Raw genomic sequence first — 27,375 nt, 5'->3', positions numbered from 1 at the left:
AAAGATTCATTGAGTCATCAACTCATAATCCTTTATCGCAGAGCTTTTTTACTAACTAGTACCTTTTTGTTTGAGGAAGGGAGGGAGGGAAAATAATCTAGCCTCAAAAGTCTGTTTGTACCCACATGTAGTTTAGTGAAGAGAATAAAGTTTCCTTAGGGTTTGATCCTTAAGAACCATGTGTATGGGGGACCTAGATGGAAGCTTACAACAATCCATAATTCTAGTATCTGATGCTCTCTGTCCTCTATGGGTACCAGACACATGCATGGTCCACATACTACATACATACATACATACATGCAGGCAAAACGCTCTTTCAAAAGAAATAACATAAGCCTGGTAGTGGTGGCAGCTGCGCATGCCTTTACCTTTAATCCCAGCACTCATAAGACAGATCTCTGAATACAAGACCAGCCTTGTCTACAGAGCAAACTCCAGGACAGCCAGAGCTACACAGAGAAACCCTGTCTCAAAATAAAATAAATAATACAATCTAAAAGAGAAAAGGATCACATGATCACATGCTTTGTTTAGTGCTGGCAAGATGTCTCAGTGGGTTAAGCCAATTGGTGCCAAGCCTTACAACCCAAACTCAGTCTCTAGGAGCAGCATGGAAGAAGGAAAGGCCTGACTCTGCAGATTATCCTCCAAACTCTATGTGCACATTGTGGCATGTGCATGGCCACACTCACACAAGTAAGCTAATGAATGAATAAATGAATGTAATTTAAAACTTGAAGGAAAAAATAGAACTACATGCTTTATTTGATTGTCACAACAGCCTCAACATGGGAGAGCATTATCTTGACTTTTAGTAGGTTTGCCTAGCTCACCATAAGTAAAAGATAAAAGGGACAGTTCTTATTTTGTCTTTTTTTTTTCCAGAGCTGAGGACCGAACCCAGGGCCTTGCGCTTGCTAGGCAAGTGCTCTACCACTGAGCTAAATCCCTAACCCCTTATCCAATATTATAGTAAAAACTACATATTATTAGCAAACACTTATCAAGAGTATACTATATTCTAATTATTCTGTACCAGAATATTTAGTATTTCAGTATGTATTTAACATTGAAATTTCAGGGAAATGTTGACTATATCCTAGCACGTATAACGTTCTATAAGAAGCTGAAGAGGCGTCTTGGCCATTAAGAGCACTGGCTGCAATTGCAGAAGATCCTGGTGTGGTTTCCAGCATCCACATGGTGGCTCACAACATCTGTGATTATAATTCCAGGGTATCTAACACTTTCTTCTGGCCTCTTGAGGGGACCAGCACACATGTGCTCCACAGACCATATATGCAAGCAAACACCCATACACATAAAACTAAACATTTTTTAAATAGTGCTTGATAAACACCTGATTAGATGAATAAAAGAAGGAACCAAAGATCTATACAAAACCTTACAGGGTCATAATTAGAATTTTTCAAATGTAGTTACATTTGCTATAATTTGCAGCAAAATAAAAACCTAGATTATCTTAATTCTTTGTGTGCTGTGTCATCAATTAAAGAAGTTGATGGGGGAAGTCCTGTGTATATGTCAATAAAGCACTGTTGGCCAATAGGGAAGCAACATAGGTGGGACTAGGAGTTCAGGGAGGACTCTGGGTAGGAGAAACATAGGGATAAGAAGCCTGGAAACCTCTCCAGTAAGAGAAATACTTAGGTTAACAATTATGGGATAAATACTTAAGTCAGAGCTAGCCAGTAAGAAACAAGCAAGGACAGCAGCTTCATAATTAATATAGCCTCCTGTGTGTTTATTTGGGGACTACAACGCGGCAGAGCTCAGGCAACTGGCGGGTGAAAAACCAAGCCGCTGGCAACTGGCAAGGAAAAGGCTTCTCTCAACAAGAAGTAATCATAGATATTCCATCTGATAGTAACAATTTTAAGTACTGTGACAGTGTTGCCATTCAAAGCATCAAGTAACTTTTTTTTTTTTTTTTTTTTTTTTTGCCATTTCTAGGGGAGGTGACACCAGGACTATCTCAAGTGGAATATGCACTTCGAAGACACAAATTGATGGATCTGATCCACAAGGAAGCACAGGGGCACAGTGGAGCAGACCACACAGTGGTGGTACTCTCTAACCCTACGTACTACATGAGCAATGACATCCCCTACACGTTCCACCAAGACAACAATTTCCTGTATCTCTGTGGATTCCAAGAGCCTGATAGCATTCTGGTTCTTCAGAGTTGCTCTGGGAAGCAGTTACCATCCCATAAGGCCATGCTTTTTGTGCCTCGAAGAGACCCTGGTCGAGAACTGTGGGATGGTCCTCGGTCTGGCACGGATGGAGCAATAGCCCTAACTGGGGTGGATGAAGCCTACACCCTGGAAGAATTTCAGCACCTACTACCTAAACTGAAAGGTAATGCTAGCAAATCAAATCACAGGCCAAGTTAGAATCTGGATCTTCCTTGGCCTGTAGTTCTTCATTTTCTAAAATAATTCTCCTGGTAGCTTTTCTTTGGGCATCATGAAAAGAGACATGTCTTTTGTAAAAAACAAAACTATTGCTAAATGTGGTGGCATATATTGTATCCTAACACTCAGGGGAACTGAGACATGGGGATCTCTGAAAGGTTTGCTGTGGTTGGTTGGTTGGTTGGTTTTGTTGGTTTTTCAAGACAGGATTTCTCTGTGTAAACAATTCCGGCTATCCTGGGACCTTCTTTTTTTTTTTTTTTTTTTTTTTTGAAGACAGGGTTCTACATAGGCCTATCTGTCCTGGAGCTCACAGAGATCTGCCTATCTCTGGCATTAAAGGCTTGTGCTGTCATGCCCAACTAATCTACTACTCTTAGTGTTAGTAGTTTGATATGTAAAAGAAAGTATCAGGTACCAAAAGTATTGATTGATGAATCTAATAAATGTATTTACAGGTTTTAAAGAAACTGCACTGAAGTTATATCTTAATAGTACATCACTTGCTCAGCATGTACCTGATCTCAGGTTCTAACCTCATCACTGTCATAGAAAACCAACCCAGTAAATGTTGAGCTTTGACTTTATACACTGAAAATAAGTAATAGAGATGCTTTAATTTTCATTAATTGAGGCAAATACTATTATACTTAAGTACTTCCCATGCAGTATACATTTAATGGCATTTTTATTTTTAAAATGTTTGGCCTGTGGGGGAGGGCCTAGGCCTTGCACTGGATGAAATGACAGTTACTGGAGATCCACTATGGAGTGCCTCACCCTCCTTGGGGATCAGATTGGAGATTGGTTGAGGGACTGGGGGACCTGGTAGGGAGGGTCGGGGAGGAGGGGAGGGAGAGGGAGCTGGGATTGACATGTGAAACAAGATTGTATCTAACCTAAATAAAAAAATAATTTAAAAAAATGTTTGGCCTGCAACATAATGTAAACCAGTCAGAATTTCCTCGATTCTTCCCTGTTGTTTCCCAGTGCACTTTTTGTTGTTTGGTTTTTGTTTTGTTTTTAAGACAGGGCTTCTGTGTATAGCTTTGTCTGTCCTGGAACCCACTTTATAGACCAGGCTTTTCTTTAATTCACAGAGATCACCTGTCTCTGTCCCCAGGAGTGCTTGGATTAAAGGTGTGCACTGACTTTAACCCTGGTTCTCTGGCTTCCACCTCACCGTGCTGTTACTACAGTAATACAACGTCATACCCAGGCCAGTGTTAGTTTATTGTATATTACTGCTTGGTGCTGGAGACTGAGCCAGAGGCCTTATTAGTGCTAAGCACACATTCTCCCACTAAGGTATACCTTCAACCTCTGCTGGTTATAAACTTATTTTTGGCTTTCCTTTTTAAGCTGAGACGAGCATGGTTTGGTATGACTGGATGAAGCCTTCTCATGCACAGCTTCACTCTGACTACATGCACCATCTGACTGAAGCCAAAGCCAGGAGCAAGAACAAGGTTCGGAGTGTCCAGCAGCTGATACAGCGCCTCCGGCTAGTTAAATCTCCTGCAGAGATTAAGAGAATGCAGATTGCTGGGAAACTGACGTCAGAGGTATGGCTACTATTGAAACTATTCCTTTATCAGATCACAAAACTCAGGCCTTCATGTTTGGGAGGCTTATGAAGGTCATATGCCCATTGTAGTGACCTCATAGGTCCAATCTACCCAACTTCTGCTATATGTTTAGTGAATATATCAAGACTTGCTCAATGCCTTGCAAGGCAAAATAAATCTGCCTCATTGAAGATTGATATTCATTGATGTTAATTTCTCTTTGAAACAAAAACTTAGACAGTTTTGATTGCTAAAGAAAGCCCAGGATGCCCAATGATGGTGTTTACTAACCTACTTCTGCTTGGTGTTTTGTTTCCAAGACAGGATCTCTCTCTGTGTAGCCCTGGCTGTCCTGGAACTGTGTAGACCAGGCTGGCTTTGAATTTAGGGATCCACCTGCGTCTGCTGCCCAGTCAAGACTTTATCTCTTTTTTTTGTTTTGTTTTGTTTTTGTTTTGTTTTGTTTTGTTTTGTTTTACGAGACAGGGTTCCTCTGTATTGTTTTGGAGGCTGTCAGTCCAGCCTGGCCTCTAACTCACAAGGCTTTATCTCTTAAGATAAAATAGAAGGAAAAAAAAGACAGAGAGATAACTCAAGAGTTAAGATTCCAGCTCTGAGGGATCCAATGCCTTGTTTTTACCTTCACACAGCACAGCCCAATCACCTCACATACATGTGCACATATATAAACACAAAAAGTTAAATTTCAATAAATCTATTATTATTTTGAGTGTATGGATGTTTTTCCTGCATGTATGTCTGTGCACCATGTGCATGCAATGCCCAAAGAAGTGAGAAGATGGGGATAACCTGGGACTGGAGTTACAGATGTTGTAAGTTGCCTTTGGATTCCGAGGATCATTAGTGGGTACTCTGTAAAAGCAACAAGTGCTCTTTAATCCCAGCACTTTGGAAGCAGAGGCAGGTGGATCTCTGAGTTTGAGGCCAGCCTGGTCTACAGAGTGAGTTCCAGGACAGCCAGGGCTACACAGAGAGAAACTCTGTCTCTGAAAAATCAAAATCTAAATAAATAAATAAATGTTAAACAGGAAGAGAGGCCAGGGAACAATAGAAAAATATCTATCTGGCCAGTTAGGCAGTGGTGGCACACACCTTTGATCCTTGTCCTCAGGAGGCAGAAGCAGGTGGATCTCTGTGAGTTTGAGGCCAGCCTGGTCTACAGAGTGAGTTCCAGGACAGCTAGGGCTGTTAGACAGAGAAATACTGTTTCAAGAGAGGGAAAGGGAGGGAGGGAGGGTGAGTTCACTCCACTTAGGTCATGGAGTGATGGTAACACTCAGTTACACTGATTAGTTGTAGCACAACAGTCTCCCTGACCATCCATTATGGGCTTTTGAACTATTAAGAATACTTGCCTTCAAGACACAGAGGTAACACTCAAGAGATCTCTGTGAGTTTGAAATCTGCCAGGTCTGCATAGCAAACTCCAGGCCAGCAGGGTTGCATGGTGAGAACTTATCTCAAAAAAAAAAAAAAAAGAAAAGAAAAGAAAAGAAAAAGCCTACCAAATTGTACCTTATAGTTCTTTTCTTTGCCAGTGAGCTAAGTTATCTGACTGTTCCTCTTATGTCTGTTCTTCTGCAATAACAAAGCAAATAGCTATTTTACACATCATAAGAGAGGGGGAGAGCAGTGAATAACTTTTTGGGTTTTGTTTTGTTTTGTTTTGTTTTTGAGACAATATTTCTCTGTGTATGGCTCTGGCCTGCAACTTGAACTGTAAACCAGGCTACCCTTGGACTGAAATTCACCTCCCTTTGCTTCCTGAGTGCTGGGACTAAAGGCCTGTGTGAACACACACAGCTGTAACTTTTTTGCCATCATATTCTTAGGACTTTTATCTAAATCACAATTAATGACTGGCTATATGGTATTTATTCACATTATTGTTAATATGTTTTTCAAGTATTCCCACCTGTTGCTTCCCAATATAGGTCCATCCTAAGAAACTAGTCATAAATACAAAAAATACAGTCTCATTTGTACTTTTGCATATAGCCAAATCTTGCGTGCCTATCTCTTCCTAAATATTTGTTAGGTCAATGGCTTGCTAATGCTCACTTATGACTATTGGGTAGAAGAGGGGTTTGTAAGTCCTTGCCCCAGAAGAGCTTCTGAGTCACAGCCAGAAAGTACAGTGCTCTAATGCAGTAAGCATCTCTTCACACAAAGTATCTCTTGGGCTTTTGTAGCACCCATTGATTGTTCCCATCACCACAGCAACGATCTTGCCTTCCTTCCTTTCTTTCTTTTTTATTATTACTGAGTTTACTTTTATTTTCAACACTTACTTATTGAGAGGGCATACATACCATGAGGAGATCAAAGGACAACTGGTAAGATTTGTTTTTTTCTTCTACCATGTGGGTTGTGTGGCATAAACTCAGGTCCATAGGCTTAATGGCAAGCAACTTCACACACTGAGTCATATCACTGGCCTTTATTGTCTATATTTAACCTGTACAGACAGTTGGTAACATATTTGTCAGTTTGCAAAGAGCAGCATTAGTTATTTGAGAATAGCACATAACAGAGATGTGCAATCTGTGAGTATATCAGAGTGTAACAAGCTTTCTTTTGGGCCACCAGCTTCAAGTCATGACACAGAGACTTCTTACTATGACTGCTCAGCCTTATCTTATGGTTGTTTCTTGCTAGCTCTTAAAACTTAATTTATCCTGTTTCTCTTCATCAGTGTTTTGGCTTGGAGCTTTTTACCTTTGTCTCTGTCTCTGTCTCTCTCTCTCTCTCTCCCCCCCCCCACTCTCTTCACCCCCTCTGTCTCTATGTCTGGCTGACTGGTTACTGCCTGACTTCTAGCCACAGGCTTGTCCCTCTCTTTCTCTTTCTCTTTCTCTCTCTCCAGCTTAGATTTCTCCTACTTATTCTCTCTGCCCACCTGCCCTGCTTATCTCTCTCCTGCCTAGCTATTGGCTGTTCAGCTTTTTATTAGACCACTTAGTTTCCTTAGGCAGGCAAGGTAAAACAGCAACACATTTTTACATAGTTAAACAAAGGCAGCATAAACAAATATAACACCCTCACCGAGTTACAGCAATATTCCACAATATAAACAAATGTAGCACATCTTTACATACTTAAAATAATATTCCACAACACTAAAGGTTTTGGCAAGGGAAAGTTTTTAAAGGCAAAAGTGAAGATTGCATAATATTTTGAAGCAATAATCCTTGTTTACAAGAATGACTAACAAGGTTGGTACAAATCTAAGGTTAAATAGACACATTTTTGCACAAGTATTTTTTGTTTGAGGTTGCATTTCCCTTTTGAAAGGTTGTGGTTCTGATAGTCTTTTGTGATAGGTACTTTCAGGCAATCAATTATAAATGAGACCCTTAATTATCTTTATATTGTTATGTGTACATGCTGTAATATGTTTGGGGGGGTCATATGACAGTTTATGGCATTGGTTCTCTCCACTTTTACATGGATTCAAAAGATTGCATTTCAAGCACCTTTACCCACTGGCATCTCACTGGTTCTTATCTTATTTTTAGTTAGAATTGAATGGAGTGCAGGGTGCTGGTGGCACATGCCTTTAATCTTAGCACTCAGAAGGTAGAGGCAGGTGCATCTCTTGAGTTTGAGGCCAGCCTGGTCTACAGAGTGAGTTCTAGGACAGCCAGGCCTACACAGAGAAACCCTGTTGGGGGGGGCAGCAGTAATTGAATCCTGTAACTTTGATTCTGATGAAAATATGCATAGTGAAATGGATTGCTACAATCAGATATACATTTGTAACCCAGAGTTCTCCACTGAAGTGGATGTTCTAGTTTTATTATCATGCTGCTCCACTTCTATCATTGTACAGATTGTTTACTTGCAGAAAAAATGGGATTCTGCTTTTGGCCACCAGAACAATTTTTATCAACACTTTGGTGGGTCCCAGTGCGAGATGTCACTAAACAACACATTACTGATATCTGTCCTTCACTGATATCATAGGCCTTAGTTGCCATGTCAAGAAATCAGATGAACCATGGATTTGTTGGTTCCAGTCTGCTGGCGCCTCCTGACAGAGAATTTCTTTTGTGAGCAGCCCTCCACAATGCCATAGAGGTTTCTAAAGAGCAGTTCCCTACTTCCCTCCCTCCCTCCCTCTCTCCTTTCTTTCCTACTCCTCCTTTTCTTCTTCATACAAAGAACAGTTACTAATTAAAATGTATTTTCATATTTTTCATACTTACTGTTTGGGTTGGCTTAGTTAATTCCAGTGAGTACTGGAAGAAGGAAGAGTCTGATTATGCATCTTTTTTTAATAGTGCAGTGGATTTTCATTCCAACGTTACATGCTTATCAGCCACATATCCACAAAAGGGAGATATACCACCATTCACTTAACCCAATTTCAATTTTTATTCCTTTCACAGCAGTATCTTTATATCCCTGAGTTAGTTTGTCCTTCCTAAGAAACTCATTAGCAGGCCTAGATAGGACTCTGCTCCTGTGTCTTGTAGACCCAAAAGAGCTTGTTCTCTATCTCAGGGATTATCACTCTTGAGTTCCTTAACAGAATTTGAGTCAAAAAGCCCTGACTTTCAAAGTTTCTTCTTCCATTTCCACATTAATACTCAAAACTAGGGATAGACACCCTTGAGTCTTTCTCTTTGTAAATTCCTTTGAGTTTAGATAATATTGAATATATGTGCATCTGCCTTGGGATTTTTGTAACCTGAAGAGCTTGATGACAGCATCCTGTACCTTCCTGTAAAAGTCAAGTTTTTTGTTGTTTTTGTATCAACTGCTAACTGTATGAATGCTGAACTGGAGAATATGTTCGAAAAGTGGAGGGAGATGAATTGGTTTAGAACCATAATTATTTCCTTTATTGTGTGTGTGTGTTTTACATGGGATTAAACCCAAGGTCCTATGAATGCTACTAAGCATGTGTCCTACCACTAAGTTACATCTCCAACTGCACTTGTTTTTTTTCTTTTTATTGTGACATATCAGATACTTAAGCATTTTTAAGTGTACAGTTCAGTGGTATGAAATCATCACTCAGACTTACTCATCATCTCTGCACCCCACAGGCAACTTCCCCTTTCCTCCCTCTTTCAACTTTCATTTCACATTCTGTCTCTATCAGTTTATCTATTCCAGCTGCTACTTAGAAATAGAATCACAAACATTTGCCATTGCATGAGTAGTTCATTTCACTTAGCTAGCATAATGTTTTCAGAACATCAGAATTTGCTTTTTATAGCCAAGTAGTATCCCATTGTGTGTATACATACACGTGTATGTGTCATGTTTTATGTATCCATCTATTTGTCTATTTGTTGATGGATACATAAATTTCCATATGTTGGCTATTGTGAATAATGCTGATACAAACATGATCATTCAGTCAAAAGTAGAATTGCTAAACAATATAATTCTATGATTTATATTGTTTTTGTGGTAGGGTTTCACTGTGTAGCTCATGATAGCCTTGAGCTCATAATGATCCTCCTGCCTCAGCTTCCCATGGTCTGGGATTACAGGTGTGAACCAACATTCATTTCCTTTCCCAAAACTGCCATACTGTTTTCTGCAGTACTGGATTATTTTTATTATTGTTAAGCTACATATGACCTTAAATACTCTATGCACTAATGTCATCAGATTGAACTCAGGTTGTCTGACTTCATGGCAAGCACTTTGCTGGGCTGTCTTACCTGTCTGATAATAAGTACCCTTTCATACAGTTATTTTTTTAATTTTTATGAAGTCCAGTTTGTCTTTTTGTTGTTGTTACCTGCACTTTTGGTGTCGTATCAGGGGAAAGAATCACTGGTCAAGTTAATAAGCACTTTTAGAATTTTGTAGTTTTAGCTACTATGTTTTAAGTTGGTCATCCATTTTTGTGTATGGTAAGGAACTACCCTAATTTTTTGTGTGTCTTTTTTCTTGGCTTTGTTTCTTTAGTAAACTATTAAACTTACTACCACTTTATTATCTAGGAAATCAGTAACAAAATTTTTGTTTATTTCTGAAAGGCTAAGAAGCACAGAGTAACCTCAAGCCTTCCAAGTGTTAGGATTGCAGATTTGTTCCACCATGCCTGGCTGGTGGAGATCTTAACCATTTTTAGCGTCTGTCTGAGGTCCCACAGATGACTCATGGTAGTCTGCTGGAGGTGCCTTTTCAGTCATCCCCTAAGTAAGAAGTGGTCTAGTGTCCTACACACAGTAGCATTCCTGTATCTTCAGTACATATATATTTGACCAAGTAGGGGCGTGTTATCACCAATTTCAAGGCATTAGAAGGGGTGGCCATTTACTTTCTTTCATACTTGGGTTTGTTTGGTGGATTTTTGTTTATTTGTTTGTTTGTTTTTCTTTTTGGTTTTGGTTTGGTTTTCCATGCTGGTTTTTGAGACAGTTTTGCTATATAGACCAGGCTAACTCTAAACTCAAAATCCTACTCAGACACCCAAATGCTGGTCTTACACCATAATTCCTGCTTTATCTGTGGGTATGCATGGTAAAATGCTCTCTGTCTATTTTGATAAATTAGGCACTCCTCTGTGAATAAGGGTGAGGACATGCTTAGCCTGATCAGCCCTTTTTTTTGGGGGGGCGGTTCTTTTTCAAGATAGCCCTGGCTGTCCTAGAACTCTCTTTATAGACCAGGCTGGCCTTGAACTCAGAGATTTGCCTACCTGTGCTTCTCATGTGCTGGGTTGAAAGGTGCCTGTTACTGTTTAAAGCAAGAGCTCTCACTCAGTATTGAACACGCCTCTAATCCCAGCACTTGAGAGGCAAAAGCAGATAGATGTCTGTGAGTACAAGGCCAGCCTGATCTACATACTAAGTTCCAGGCTAGCCAGAAATACTTTGTGAGATCTTGCCTAAAAAGTGAGACAGAGAAAAAATGTCACTCCTATCAAACTAAAACTCCCAGGAAACGTATTTTATGGATGTTTATTGTATTGTATATGGTAATCTAGAAAGCACTCACTTGCTTCACTTACTAACAGCTCTTCATTCCATGATCTCACCCTCCAGTAATACCATTTTAACACTTTAATAATTTCATTTGTATTATTGTGGCCTGAGTTCTTTTCGTTAGAGCTCCACCTGTTGACCAAAGAAAGAATCCTTGGCTTAATTTGAGCTATTGCTGAAGGTGGTAACTGCACTTTGTTCCCCCTGTTTATGGAGCATTTTTTTAAAGTGCAGTTAGATCTCTCAACCACTGCTTGTTCTGTGGGATTGTATGGTATACCAGTTATATGTTTTATGTTATAATATTTGAAAAACTGTTCCAATTTGCTGGAGACATATGCTGGAGCATTGTTAGTTTTTATTTGTGCAGGTATACCCATAACCACCATCACCTCTGTAAAATCCATAAGTACCATGAGAATGGGGTACAACTCTGCCTATTGTAGAATTGTAAGGGTTTTGAACTACTTTACTTATTTTTCCTGACTTGTTTGCATCAGTGTAGAATGTAGGGACTCCAGAGATTGGTGTGGAAGGATCCAAATCGTTTTCTTTATGAATTTGATTCTCTTTGTTTTGGGATACGTGTTACTAATCGTTCCCAAAAACTTACTGCAAGCCCTTTGCCAATATTCATTATCCTTCCATAAGGAGGAAATTTCTTCATTAGTTAAAGGTACTATAATTTTTGTTGGGTTCCTTCCAGTTAGTTGACGAAGCCTTAATTTACCTTTTAAAATCAAATCAGAGATCTTTTCTATATATGTCTTCAGTTTTTTATTCTGTTTATGTGGCAAAAATATTCATTCTAATATGATATCTTCCCTCTACATCAAAATCCCTGAGGGGTATTCACTAGATGGTAACATAACCAGAATACAGTCTAGTTTTGGATCCACACAGTCCACATGTGCTTCTAGTATTCTCTTTTCTACCCATTCTAATTCTTTTTCAGCCTCAGCTGATAATAATCATAAACTATTTAAGTCCTTGTCTCCTTTTAGGCCCACTTTTAGGTGTTTTAAATCATGCCCTTCTACTTCAAGAAGTCTGTAGTTGAGAAATCTCTCTTAGTAGTTTTTAAAGATCAATAAGAGTCTGGTAATGATTTGTTCTTTTTGTGGTCTAATTTTTTGTAGATCTACTTTATAACCTAAATAATTAATAGAATCTCATCTTTGTATTTTTTCAGGGGCAATCTGTAATTCTCCAGTGAGGTAAAATTTCCTTTACTGCCTCAAACATCTTTTCCAAAGTTCCTTCCTTCAAATCAGCCAACAGTATAACATCCATATAATGGTAAATTATGGATTGTGGAAATTATTTGTGAATTATTTCCAAAGGTTATTGCACAAAATACTGGCACAGATTAAGACTATTTAACAGTCCCTGTGGCAAAACCTTCCATTGAAATTTTCTAACTGGTTGAGAATTGTTATATGTACGTACTGTGAAGGCAAATTTTTCCCTATCTTTTTCTTGTAAAGGTATAGTGAAGAAGCAGTCTTTTAGATCAATGACTGTAATAGGCCATCCTTTAGGTATCAGAGAAGGCAATGGCATCCCAGTCTGTAGAGAGCCCCTAGGCTGAATTACTTTATTGATGGCTCTCAGATCTGTGAGCATTCTTTATTTACCACATTTCTTTTTGATAACTAATACAGGGGAATTCCCCCAACTGGTAGATTCTTCAATATGTCCAGCATTTAGCTGTTGCTCAACCAGCTTTTCTAAAACTTCTAGCTTCTCAGAGGTCATAGGCCATTGCCCCACCCAGACAGGTTCATCTGTTAGGCATTTTAAGGGTAGGGCTTTTGGTTCCTCTGTAGGTTTGGCACTGGTATCCTATTTCTTTACAGCCTGTATGGTTGGCATCTGTTTTCTGTATTGGCTTACAATATTTTTCTACCATCAAGAGCTTGTTTATCATTCATATCTGATACAGGAGGAATGTTAGTCTGGGTATTCCATTGCTGTGATAGATCATGACCCCAGAGATTTATAATGATGTCTGCGACATATGGCCTCAGTCTTCCTCTTTATCCTTCTAGCCCTATATAGTCAACCAAATTCGTTCATTGTTTTACTTGAGATAGGGTTCCAATCCCTAAGAATTGAATGTTTAGCTCTTATAGGGGCCATCTTGAAGGCCAGGATTTCTGAGTTAAGACGGTGACATCATCATTAGTGTCTAAAAGTCCGATAATTTGGGTCTATGATCCTGTATAGAAGTTTGCCAAAATGTATGGTTTTGTTTTCTCCAGTTACGTTTGATTCATCCTCAGTAGCTAATCTATCATCCAGAGTGGTATTATTCTTTACAATAGGCAGTGGATCTTCTGATTGTCCTGGGAGAGATTATCCTCCACAGTGACTGGGAATAACTGGACCACTTTTGACAAGGAGGCCTTCTGGAGACACCCAAAGAGTTTCCCAATTTTAAAGGGTTACCTTGTCTTTCTGTGGCCAGCCTACCTTCATTGGTTCAGTGCTGGCCTTTGCCACATCTCCTACATAATCCGGAAGGCTGAGGCCTTCTGTTTGAGTCATTCCTAGGAGAAACATTATTTCTAAGAATGCTTTACCTTATTAGATGTCCTATTCTACCACAGTTAAAAACATCTGGTATTTTGATGTATTTTTAAACCTCTAGAGATTGCCTCTCCTATCCAAGTTTCTATAACCTCTCGGTTAAGGCATTTGGCATCTTGGTACCTTTAGAAATCACTTCTCCTACCCAAGGTAGTGGTCACTCTATTCATGGTTGCCCATGAGTTCAGGAGCTCTCTAACATAGGATGAATGAAGACCATAAGAAACAAAGGCTTCTTTGATTCCCTTCAGATTCTTCATCTGTATCGGTTCCCATTGATAAGCAACAAAGTCATTTGGGTGTTTTTTTGTTGCTGGTTTTTCAGTCATAGTTACTGGGAAAACCATAGGAGAGGGCATAACAACCTTAGGACGCACCGGCATCTGAGAGGTGTGGGTAAAATTCTGGCTTGACTTGTTGCTATTATCCCTGATTCTGATGTATCAGAATGGAGACCATCTAAGACCTGCAATCAAATCTATTTATCATTGTTTCCCTGAATGCTGGAAGTTCTTGGGTCAAATAAATTTCCAAGGACTTCATAGAATCTGTCAGTTTCTTGGATTCATCATTTATACATGATTCCAAACATTTAATATTCTCATCCTTAGATATTATCTGAATGGCATGTAAATTGCCTTCTTGGAACAGTGTTCTATCTGATAGTTGGTCATTATCCTCAGACATGGGATGAAATTTCTGTAAGTTATCCAATCTGAACTTTCCGTCTTTGAGTTTTATTAATCATGTCATGAGACATGGAATGAGTGGTTTCTGCTAGCCTGGTAATGTCATGTTGAGTTAATCCTATTTTGGTCATTAAGGCAGCAGCTGTGGAAGGAATCCTGTCTTATAGGTGACTATTTTTAAGTTCTAAGTTATCGTCTTTGTTGGTCATTTCCCCATTGTCCTCTCTTCCAGGATATCATACACGGATTTGAAGCTAATAATCGTTAGCATTAAACATAGATATATTTTGGGCAGGTCATAATCCTCTCCCAGGATGTCATCCATATACGAGGCAATAAGATCCCTAACTTCTGCATCGTAAGATTATCTGCCATTGGTATAGAGTAGTTAGTGTTATTACAAGCTTAAGCTGCCGGGATGCGAAACTTACGTTCAGCAATTTCAGGTTTAGGATTTTTTTACTTGTAGTAACTATGTTTGGCCAGCAGGTGGCACAGGTGTACCGCCAAGCATAGTTCCGCTGTGGATACTTGGTATGTTTCAAGTGGAATCTGAAAAATTCTAAGTAGCTTTTACAGAAATTTAGCAAGCAGGATTTTGTTAGAAGGACTGGAAAAGAGCCCCTCGCAGATTGCAGGGACCTGCAGGGAGGAAGGGGCTGAGTTTGGCTGGCCACCAATAAAGGAGAACACAACTGTGCGAGAAATCTCGTGAGACCGTGGAACCTTCCCTGCGGGAGGGGACATGAACACAGCCACAGGATAGCTTTTGGGGCGCTTGTTCCAGTGGTGAGCAGGGTCGCAGTGGGGCCTCATCATGTGCAGCTGCTCAGGGCTCCTTTCTTGCTGTCCACAGAGGCAGCTCTTGGGACTCTCGTTCTGCAAGCTCCATATGGCCCAGCAACTTGCTGGACGGGATGCAGGAATCATGCAGTGGGAGTGCCACGCAGGGCTGGCAGTTACTGCAGCGGCTGCTCACTGGCTCAAGCATGGGGCCCTGGTGTACTTACTTCCCCAAATCCCACTTCTAAGACACCAGATATTGGGGAATATTAAGCTACACAAGGGGCACAGGAAAGGCTTGGCATATGGTATTTTATTAGGGAGTAGTCACTTACATGAGAAGCTGAGAAACTAAGGTCAGCACTCTGCTGCTCTCTGAGACCCCATCAGAACCCCAAGAGAGCGTGCATCTCCTTTACCCCAGCTCTTTATCTCCCTTCCCTACTGTGTACCTGTGACCATGCCCAAATGGGTGTGGTCAGTGGTACAGCTACCTAAGATCTCTCCTTACAAATATACAGACATACCTACTGGCAAAACATACGTGCACATAAAGTAATTTTTTAAAAAACCTCAGTATTCACAAATTGCAAATCAATGTTTTTAAGTTTATTTTATGAGTATTTTGAGTGTGTGTATATATGTGCATTGTGTGCATGCCTGTTGCCCACAGAGGTCAGAAGAGGGTATTGGAACCTCTAGGGCTGGAGTTAGGGGTGGTTGTGAACCACCATGTGAGAGCTAGGAACCAAGCCTGGGTCCTGCAAGAAAAAAAAAATGCTTTTTATCTAGTAAGCCATCTCCAGCCTCAACAAGTCAATTTATTATTATTATTATTATTATTATTATTATTATTATTACTATTACTACTACTACTATTATTTGTATGCCTGTGCTGAGCATGTTATAGGCATTTACATTCAGGAGGCAGAGACAGGAGAGTCTCTGAAGGTTCGAGGCCATTCTGCTCTACACAGGGACTTTCAGACTAAGCAGAGATGCATATTGAGATGCTGTCTGATAAATAAATGAGAGAATGTGACAGTGTGTATATGTGTGTGTGAAAGAGATATATGCATATGCCTGAAGAGACAGAATAGGGCTTGGATTTCCAGGACCTAGGATTATAGATGGTTGTGAGCCATTCAGCATGGGTGCTGCAAAGCAGCTCAGGTTCTCAGCAACATGGCGGCAAACGCATTTAATCCTAGCACTCAGGAGGCAAAGGCAAGTGGATCTCTGAGTTAGAGAACAACCAGGGCTACACAGAGAAACCCTGTCTCAAACACACACACACACACACACACATGAAATCTAAAAAATAAACTATGAAGAAAAGAACATTGTAAGTACTGGTAAGGGTGTAGAGAAATTAAAACCCTTTTACTTTGTTAATAGTGGTATATGCTAGTTTCCCGAGAATAGAGTATAGTGGGCTCACTCATAACCCCAGCACTCAGTTAAGATAAATTTGTGGCCCACTTATAAATAGCCATAGTTATCATGACAGTCTTTATGGTTTAAAATGAGTGTTGTTGGGGGTTTTTGTTTGTTTGGTTGGTTGGTTGGTTGGTTGGTTGGTTGGTTTTCGAGACAGGGGTTCTCTGTATTGTTTTGGAGGCTGTCTTGAAGCTCGCTCTGTAGACCAGGCTGGCCTCAAACTCAAAGAGATCCACCTGCCTCTGCCTCCCAAGAGCTGGGATTAAAGGTGTGTGCCACAAACACCCGGCAAAATGAGTATGTTTTTGTTTTCGTTTTTGTTTTTAACTCCTTTTCACACCTCAGTGCTTATTTGTAGTTGTAAATTTAGCCTATCATGTCATTTTGTTGTATTTTTTTAAGAATTATTTATTTATGTATACAGCTTTCTGCCTGCAAGTATCCATGCAAGTCGGAGGAGAGCACCAGATCTCATTACAGATGGTTGTGAGTCACCATGTGGTTGCTGGGAATTGAACTTGGGACCTTTGGAAGAGCAGTGCTCTTAACCTCTGAGCCATCTCTCCAGCCTTCATGTCATGTTTTAAATGTATGTGGACAGAATTTTCTGTTTTTCCTGGTCCCACCATACTTCAGTCACAAATAAATACACAGAGCTTATATTAATTATAAACTGTTTGGGCCGGGCGTTGCTGGCACACGCCTTTAATCCCAGCACTCGGGAGGCAGAGACAGGCGGATCACTGTGAGTTCCAGACCAGCCTGGTCTACCAAGCGAGTTCCAGGACAGGCTCCAAAACAATACAGAGAAACCCTGTCTTGAAAAACCAAAAAAAAAAAAAAAAAATTTATAAACTGTTTGGCTGATGGCTTAGGCTTCTTAACTGGCTAGTTCTCTCTTAATTGTTAACCCAAAACTATTAATCTATGTATTTCTACATGGCCTTATCTTACCAGAGAATGCCTGGTGTCCTATCTTCCCAGTAGCTACATGGCTTCTCTCTTGTGGCTCCTCTCCACCTTCCTCTTCCCAGAATTCTGGTCTGGTAGCCCTCCCTATACTTCCTGCCTGGCTACTGGCCTATTAGCATTTATTCATCAACCAGCAAGAAAAACATGTATTCACAGCATACAGGACATCCCCCATCATCTGTACAAGCTAATTAAAATGTTTTCTGGATCCCTACAAGTGTAGCTCAGTTGTAGAGCACTTTCCTGGTGCTTGTGGGGCCCTGGGCTAGTCACCTGCACCATACATTTTATAAAACTAGATATGGTAGTGAATTGTAACATATATACTAATAAAAATAGATATACACCCTAGGCATTGGTGGCACGTGCTTTTGATCCCAGCACTCGGGAGGCAGAGGCAGGTGGATCTCTATGAGTTTGAGGCCAGCCTGGTCTACAGAGCAAGTTCCAGGACAGCCTCCAAAACAATACAGAGAAAAAAAAACTAGATGTACACATATGTGTGGCTATCACAGAGGATCAATATTCTGGGCCAGTAGTTTTCAGTGGGGGAGTATTTTTTGCCCTTTTGTAGTGGGCATAGGCAGTGTGTGGTGTTTGAATATGCAGGATGCTATTGACATCCTACATTGAATTAGACAACTCCCCCACAACAAAGCATTACCTAGGGTTGATCAGACAAGAGTTTGATACCTGGGACACACATGGCAGAAGGAAATAACTGACTCCTGAAAAGTGTTCTCTGACTTCCACATGCTTGCTCTAATACCTGCCCACCCTGACACACATTCACACATGCACTCCTGATTTAAAAAAAAAAAATACTGTTAGCTGGGCATTTAATCCCAGCGCTCAGGAGGCAGAGGCAGGCTGATCTCTGTGAGTTCCAGACCAGCCTGGTCTACAGAATGAGTTCCTGGACAACCTCCAAAGCTACAGAAAAACCTGTCTTGAAAAAAAAATACTGTTTTATTAGATCTTTTTTATTTTATGTGAGTGTCTTGCCGCATGTGTACCACAGGCATGCTTGGTGCATACAGAGACCAGAAGAGCACATCAGATCTAGGTCTGGAGTTAAGTTGCTTATAAACTGCCATGTGGGTGCTGGGAATCATACCCAAGATCTCTGGAAGAGCACCCAGTACTCATAACCACTGCGCATCTCTCACAGCCCTAATTTAAAAAAAAATATGTCTGGTGGTGATGGCATTCGCCTTTAATCCCAATGCTAGGCAGCCTAATCTCTGAGTTCCAGACCAGCCTTGTCTACAGAGCCAGTTCCAGGACAGGCTCCAAAGCTACACAGAGAAACCCTGTCTTGAAAAACTAAAAAAGAATAAAAGAGTGCTGAAGTCGGGAGACTCTGCTATAGATTAGGCCATTCAGTCCATAATTTCCCACAGCAGAACTGCAGACACATCTTGTTCCCTAGTGACACTTGTGCTGCTTCCTCTATGAGAACACCTGAGAGTAATTAGCTCCATCAGTAACCACTGCTTATTTCTTCACACATGATCCAAGTGACAGCAGGGCCTGTATCTCCATAGGTGGTACTGTCTAGAAGTCCTCACACAGCTGAAGAAACTCAGAATGACCCTCTCAAAACTGCTAATCCCATCCTTGAGGGGGCAGCCTTGTGACTGACCTTCATAGTATCACCCCGGTGTATATTCTGAGTGGGAAGGTTGAGCGGCCTAACTACATCTGTCATCAGTCAAATATTCCAGAGAATAGTATTTCTTCTTCCTTCTGAAATATATTATGTAGTCATAGCATCTGGTTAAGAAACCTCTGTGCATCTCTGGCACTCAGAGATCCCCTCCTGGGTGCTGGAATTAAAGACTTTTCCCCCACTCCACCCCTGGCTGGGATAGGTGAATGTTTGAGTTATAGATAAAATGAGACTGTTCATTCCCCTTCCCTCTCTTTCCAGGCTTTTGTAGAGACCATGTTTGCCAGTAAAGCGCCAATAGATGAAGCCTTTCTTTATGCAAAGGTGAGCTTTATGCAAAGGTGAGCTTCACGTAGCAGTAAAGGTCCTGTGGGGGCAAATGTCTGCTCAGTTCCCTGGTTCACAGATGACATCCATTGTCTTGCAGGCAGGCAGAGTAGTGACAGCTTATCCTTCTCATTTTACTGTTAACTTATGCATCGAAAGTGTGTAGTGTCACACTGAAGAAAAGTGCAGAGTGTGAAAGGAGACCAGCCCTGATACGTATAAACGGAGGGGGGTCTGAGGCAGAGCGTAGGTGGAGCCTTCAGGCTGTACTGAAGGAGGCAGAATGGGCAGTTTCCCAGCATCCATTTACCTAGAGTGTTTAGGTTGGCAACTATTTGAAAAGCTAAAGTTAGCCATTTTAAGGTATTGTTAAAAATATAAGCCATACCAAAAAAAAAAAAAAAAAGCCGGGCGTTGGTGGCGCACGCCTTTAATCCCAGCACTTGGGAGGCAGAGGCAGGCGGATCTCTGTGAGTTCGAGGCCAGCCTGGTCTACAAGAGCTAGTTCCAGGACAGCCTCCAAAGCCACAGAGAAACCCTGTCTCGAAAAAACCAAAAAAAAAAAAAATATATATATATATATATATATATATATATATATATATATATATATATATGCCATAAAGCCGGGCGTTGGTGGCGCACGCCTTTAATCCCAGCACTCAGGAGGCAGAGGCAGGCGGATCTCTGTGAGTTCAAGACCAGCCTGGACTACCAAACAAGTTCCAGGACAGCTCCAAAGCCACAGAGAAACCCTGTCTCGAAAAAAAAAAAAAATAAAATATATATATATATATATATATATATATATATATATATATATATATATAAGCCATATTATATTGTTGAGTTGATGAGAATAGCCTTCTTTACAGATTTTGTCTGTCTTCTTCTGGACTTACTTTGAAAACCAGAGAAAGCTTAAATTACAGGAGATTAAATATCAGATTGAGGCCAGACGTATTGGTACATGTCAGATTGCAGCACTGAGGAAAGGGACACATGTGGTTCAGGGGTTCCGGGTCTTCCTCGACTCTATAGTAAGCTTGAGGTCAGTCTGGGCTACATGCGCTCCTATCTCAATGCATGTATGTGGTAAAGCTGGGAGACAGGGTTGATGCCAGAGGGCACATTACAGACTAGAGTGTGACGACCAGTGTTCCAGTAATGACTTACAGTAAGCGCCTCTGTGGTGGCTGAAGACGGCCTGTGCTGGGACAGTTCCATGAAAATTGTGAGAGTCAAACTTTGTTGTTCTTCACAGTTTGAATTTGAATGCCGGGCCCGAGGTGCAAACATCTTAGCCTACCCACCTGTGGTTGCAGGCGGTAACCGCTCCAACACTTTGCACTATGTGAAGAATAATCAGCTCATCAAGGTAATCAGAGCCCTGCAGGCTGCTCCCCAAGAGGTCCAGGGTCCCCAGTAGAAAGCTCACCACCCTTCCCTCACCAATGGAATGTCATTTAAAAAGCATTTTATTATTTCTAAAATGGTTTTGCGGATGTTATTTCATTAGTCCTTAGAGTAGCCCTGTTAGGTAAAAACAGTTACTGGCATGCTCACTTAGTGGATGAAAAAGATAATCGCTAAGCATTATCAAGCCACAGTACACACTCTGTCTGAGGCAGCACTGAGCCAAATGGGCAGCCTCCAGAGTGCAGACTGTAAGCATGCCTGTGGAGCTCCCTGAACTGGAGTTTTCCTTTGTGGGTTTACTCAGCCCACTAATTCAGTATCTCTGTTTTCATGAATTAATTGTGGTAGTAATCGTGTCTTTGTTTTATCTTTTTTGGTTGGTTGGCCAGAAGTCACAGTGGAGTAACCTAGAGGCTTTGTGACATGATACTCAACAACTTGAGCTCCAAGGCCATTGTAAGACTACCTACCTTTCCCACTAAGCTAAACAGAAACTCATGAAAATTAGAACATTACATTTTATTTTTTATTTAGAAATATCGTTTGTTTCATAAACATGTCTCTTCAGTAATAGAGTTTTGGGGTGGGATTAAGAGACAAGTCTAACCCTGTGGCCTGGGCTGCCTATAAACTCCTAGCCTTAAGCTGTCATGCTGTGTCAACCTTCTAAGAGGAGCTGGGACACCAGACATATGCAGTATTTTGGGGGATTTTGTATTGTTGTTTGCAGTTCTAGGGATCAGACTTGGGGGGACCATGGGTACTCTAACCACTGAGCTATACAGTGAGCACACAATTGGTTTGTTTTTGCTTTATTGGTTTTTTTTTCATTTCATTCAGATTTAAAGATCCCATTCTCAGAATTTATTGTAAAAAATTAAAACAAATAGAATTGCTTGTCTATTCATTTTTGTAATTAAATGTATTTATTTCAAATTTCTTTTAAACTGCTTTTTTTTAGATCTATTTATTATGTATAGTGTTCTGCCTGTATGTTTTGCCTACATGCCAGAAGAGGGCACCAGATCGCCTTATTGATGGTTGTGAACATGTTCCATGTGGTTGCTAGGAATTGAACTCAGGTCCTCTGGAAGAGTAGCCAGTGCTCTTAACCACTGAGCCATCTCTCCAGCCCCACATTTTTTTTTTTTAAGACAGGGTTTCTCTGTATTGTTTTGGAGGCTATCAGTCCAGCCTGGCCTCGAACTCACAGAGATCCACCTGCCTCTGCCTCCCGAGTGCTGGGATTAAGGCGTGCACCACCACCACCTGGCTAGATTTATTTATTTTTATGTCCTTGTTTTTTGTTTTTTGTTTTTTCCTGCCTGCATGTATGTCTATGTGGGGGCATTGGATCCCTAGAACTAGAGTTCCAGACAGTTATGAGCTGCCATCTCTCCAGCCCCACAATTGTTTTGTTTTTGTTTTTTTATATTTGTTTATTTTATGTATATGGGTGCTTTGTTTTCTTCCATACCAGAAGAGGGCATCAGATCTCATTACAGATGGTCATGAGCCACCATGTGGTTGCTGCGAATTGAACTCAGGTCCTCTGGAAGAGCAGCTAGTGCTCTTAACCTCTCAGCCATCTCTCCAGCCCCCCACACACAATTTTTTTTTTTTTTTTTTTGGTTTTTTGAGACAGGGTTTCTCTGTGGCTGTTGGAGGCTGTCCTGGAACTCGCTTGGTAGTCCAGGCTGGTCTCAAACTCACAGCAATTCGCCTGCCTCTGCCTCCTGAGTGCTGAGATTAAAGGCGTGTGCCACCAACGCCAGGTTCACAATTATTATTTTTAAGTGACTTTAATACTATAAATTTTTTTCTTAATTTCTTAATGTGATAATAGACATGTTATTTCCAAATTTACAATGTTATAAACAGTGTTCTTTGGGAATTATCGCCTTTGCCCTGACATATGAAAATATCACCTTTATCCAGGGGATACTAATATTGGAATTTTTGGGTTCAAAGGTACACATATTTGCGATACCAAACATTTCCAAAGTGATTATAGCAATTTTTTTCCCAAGATAACTGTATACATTTTTCTACCATTTTGTCTGCTTTTTGTGTATGCCTTACTGTCCTCTATAGACAAGGCTGACCTCAAACTCAGAGATCACCTGCCTCTGCCTCCCGAGTACTGGGATTAAAGGCGTGCACCACCACTGCCTGACTAAATACCACATTTTTGTACCATTTTTATTTATATATGACAAAGATATGCCCTATCTTTAAGGGCATGAGTTGATCAGGACACATACACTTCTCAACAGTTTCTTCTTTCCTGTGTGTATGATGACAGCAGAAGAGGGATGCAAAAAGTAAGAGGCTAAGAGTAGTGAATCTGTGTTAGTTCATGACCAGCCGTGTCTACATAGCAAGTTCAGACCAGCCAAAGCTGTACCCAGACCATAAGAAAAGATGCTAAGAGTAGTTGTGTTCGGTAAGGAGGCAGAACTGGGTTGAGGGTGGTTGTGAGCCACCCCGTGAGTGCAGGGAATGAACCCAGCTCCTCTGCAAGCACAAGTGCTCTTAACCATCAAGCCGTCTCTCCAGCGCCCCCAGAGACATTTAGAGGAGAAGAAACAGCTTGCAATTGTAAGGCTGCTAGATTGCTATCTCCTTCCCTTTCTTTGTTCCAGGATGGTGAAATGGTGCTTCTTGATGGAGGTTGTGAATCTTCCTGCTATGTGAGTGACATCACCCGGACATGGCCTGTCAATGGCAGGTAGGGATTCTACAGAGTAACCTGCCTCGTGGCATCTTAGGATTTCAGTTGGTGTAGGGATATATCTAGAATAAGTGACTCTTATATGTCAAGTCAGCTGTCTCTACAAAGCTTTTTACTGTTTTTATTTTTGTTTTTGGCTGTCTTGTTCATTATGTAGCATAGTAAGTCACAAAGACTTAACGTATGAACCACATGTACTTTGCTTTGGTGTTTCCATTTGTAGTTTTCTTTATTGCTTTTTTCCTTCTGATTATAATGTCTTATTCATGGTGCAGTAGTATATCTTCATTGGGTTAACACTCCACAGATAATGATTATACAATCTCAACAAGATATTAACAATTTGGGGTCGGGCGTTGGTGGCCCACGCCTTTAATCCCAGCACTTGGGAGGCAGAGGCAAGTGGATCTCTGTGAGTTCGAGGCCACCCTGGTCTACAAGAGCTAGTTCCAGGACAGCCTCCAAAGCCACAGAGAAACCCTGTCTCGAAAAACCAAAAAAAAAAAAAAAAAAAAAGATATTAACAATTTGAAGGCACTAGAGATTATCCACTATAGGCAAATCTTTAAATCTTATGTATATATTGTTTGTTTATTTTTTATGTGTATGGATGTTTTTGCTTGCATGTATGGGCACCATGTATATGAGGTACCCACAAACAAGAAGAGGGCATTGGATCACCTGAAGCTGGAGTTATGAACAGCTGTGAGCCAGGGCTGGAGAGAGAGCTCAGAGGTTGGGAACACTGGCACCTCTTCCAGAGGACCTGGGTTCAATTCCCAGCACCCATTTGGCAACTCACAACTGTGTATAACTCTAGTTCCAGGGGTTCTGACATCCCCACACAGACAAACATGCAGGCATACCCAGTCACATAAAATTAAAATAACTAAATCATTTAAAAAAAATAACATCAGTGAGCCATCATGTGGGCTCTGCAGCCAGTGCTCTAAACTACTGAGCTATCTCTCCAGCCCATGTAAATCCTCTTAAAATAACTAGAATAGCTAGGCAGTAGTGGCACAGCCTTTAATCCCAGCACTCTAGAGGCAGAGGCAGGCAGATCTCTGAGTTCAAGGACAGTCTGGTCTACAGAGCAAGTTCTAGGACAGACTCCAAAGTAACACAGAGGAGAAACCCTGTCTCAAGAAAGAAAATAAATAAACAAATAAATAAATCAATCAAACCTTAGAATGGGTAGATTTAGTAGATTTAGTGATTAGAGCTTCAGCTCAAGGCTATTTTCCTCATTTTTTTTAAAATTTAGTTTTAATTGTATATGCCTGTGTGCATGTGCACACAGTGAAGACCAGAGGCATTAGATGCCCTGAAGCTGGACTTACAGGCAGTTGTGAGCTGAATGACATGGGTGCTATGAACTAAACTCAAGTCCTTGGTAAAAGGAGTAAGTCATTTTGACCACTGAGCCATCTCTCTGCCCAGCCCTAAGGGCATTTCCTAGTCCACAGTACAAAGCCATTGTAAAACCAGTCTCAGCAGCTTAAAGTAGCAGAGAACAGCTGGGCAGTGTGGTGCACACCTTTTATCCCATCACTCTGAGGCAGAGGCAGGTAGATCTCTTTGAGTTCAAGGCCATCCAGGATAGCCAGGGCTACACAGAGAAACCCTGTCTCATCAAAAAAAAAAAAAAAAAAAAGACAACATATTTAGGTCCTGGCAAACCAGAAATTCTTGAAGAGAAGGAGCTCTAGAAAGCAAACCCCCAGGTCTTCATATGAAATATTCAGAAAACTTTGCTACAGAGAGAGACACTAGAGTGCTCAGTAAAATACCAATAGCTGGAAGCTGAGTAAACTAAGCAGAGAGATTCTGGTTGCTTTGCTTTGAGAGCAGTTGTGCTTTGGATCCAGGCAAGGTGGGAAAATCACTCTTCAGAAGAGCATAACCCCTAGAACAATCAGGAAAATAATACAAATAAGTATACCTAACAAGCCAATAAAGAAATTAAAGTGAAATGCTTTTTAAAAATTGGGGGTCTGACCAGATGGCTTTAGTGGGTGAAGGCAATTTGCCACCAAGCCTTATGACCAGAATTTAAACTATCCTGGACTCACACAGAGAGACCTTGACTTATCCACTATCCTCCAGTCCTCTAAATGTGCACCGAGGCATGAATTCGTCTGCATACATACTCAAATGCAACTAAAATAAGAATTTTGCTTCTAAAAGAAATGTTATTGACCCAAAAGTAGATAGGGAAGAAAAAAAACAAAAGCAGACACATGCACACACACACAAAGATGAAGAAGAAAATAACAAAAATGACAGGACTAAATACAGCTATATCATTAATGACACCAAAACTGTTTATAAATGAAGCCCCTTTATTTTTTAATATTTGGAAATGGTCTTGAGATACACTCCAGGCTAGCCTCAGACTCACTATGTACTCACTCATACTGACCTTGAACTCAACAATCTTCCTCCCTTCACCTCCAGTTAACCCAGAAGGCCAAGGAGGTGAATATCTGTGACTTCCAGGGCTGCATAGTTAAGACACCCCACAAAAGCTGTAGGAAGTATAGGCATGCACCATCATTCCTGACCAAAAAAAAAGCCCCTCTTTTAGGTTGGGGAGGTGGTCAAGCAGGGTTTGTCTGTATGACCCTGTCCTAGAACTCACTCTGTAAACCATGCTGGCTTCAGACTCAGAGTTCTGCCCACCTCTGCTCCAGAGTGCTAGGATTAAAGATATGCACCACTACCTACCTCCCAGCACAAAAATCACTTTAAATAGAACTCTTAAACTCATGAAAATAAAAAGATGGAGGAAGACATTTCCATGAAAACATCAAACATAAAGAAGCTAAAAAGGTATGACTTCCTGATGTTTTGGCTAAGATCAGGTGTAGAAAACTGAAACAGTGACATTAATGCAGACAAACATCAGAACATGAGTGTGGCTGGAGGTAGAACAGAGCATTCATGATAGCGACAGTGGAAATGAGTGCATAGGTTCTTAAACCAGGTCCAGAGTACACAAAGCAAAACTGAGAAGACTGAAGAGAGAGAAGTGAACGGCCCCAGGCAGTAGATTTACAGTCTTGTTCATTTATAGGACAGGTGCTCACAGAGATTATGAACTAGCTACAGGTCAAACAAATCAATCACACACACACACACACACACACACACACACACAGGCATTTTTTGTTTTGTTTTGTTTTGTTTGTCTTTTTTTTTTTTTTTGAAACATTGTTTCCCTCTGCAGCCCCAGCTCTCCTGGAATTCACTCTGTGGCTATCAGGCTGGCCTCTAACTCAAAGATCCTCCTACCTCTGCCTCTCAAGTACTGAGAGCTAGAGAAATGGCTCAGTGAGAAGAGTTCTTGCCCCTCTTCCAAAACCCATGGTGGCCTGCTCATAACTGCTTGCAGCTCGAGCTCCAGGGCCTCATCAGGCACTGTGTTCACATGCACAAACCAGGAACACATATGCATAACTTAAATAAAATCTCTGTTTTAATCTCCAAATGGTTGGGAAACAGTGAATATGAAACAGATGTGGTACTGTGCTTTTTTAAGCCAGGACTCAGGGAGCTGGAGCAGAATGATAAAGAGCTAAAGGCCAGGGACTGGAGAGATGGCTCAGCAGTTAGATAAGGACAGCCATGTCCACAGAGTGAATTCCAGGACAGCCACGTCTATACAGAGAAACCCTGTCCAAAAAAACAAAACAACAGCAACAAAAAACCAAATATTAGTGGAATACAGCTTAAGCAAAAATTTGTGTGACTTTTGTTTT

At 40.8% G+C, this 27,375-nt stretch overlaps 1 protein-coding gene across 4 annotated transcripts in view; it reads left to right on the top strand.

Moving 5' to 3' along the window:
- Positions 1-27,375, top strand: part of Xpnpep3 (X-prolyl aminopeptidase 3) — a 55,296-nt gene that overhangs the window by 20,302 nt on the left and 7,619 nt on the right. For all 4 annotated transcript variants that reach the window (XM_040752752.1, XM_040752753.1, XM_040752754.1 and 1 more), the window contains exons 3-7: positions 1,978-2,385; positions 3,804-4,006; positions 19,393-19,455; positions 20,723-20,836; positions 23,523-23,608. In XM_040752752.1, coding sequence (XP_040608686.1) covers positions 1,978-2,385; positions 3,804-4,006; positions 19,393-19,455; positions 20,723-20,836; positions 23,523-23,608 — 874 coding nt within the window. The remainder of the gene's footprint in view (positions 1-1,977; positions 2,386-3,803; positions 4,007-19,392; positions 19,456-20,722; positions 20,837-23,522; positions 23,609-27,375) is intronic.

This window comes from Mesocricetus auratus, unplaced genomic scaffold (genome assembly GCF_017639785.1).
Source record: "Mesocricetus auratus isolate SY011 unplaced genomic scaffold, BCM_Maur_2.0 Super-Scaffold_100010, whole genome shotgun sequence".
Lineage (NCBI taxonomy): Eukaryota > Metazoa > Chordata > Mammalia > Rodentia > Cricetidae > Mesocricetus > Mesocricetus auratus.
Note: the sequence above shows the minus strand (reverse complement) of the source record. Positions and strands in the feature narration are given on the sequence as shown.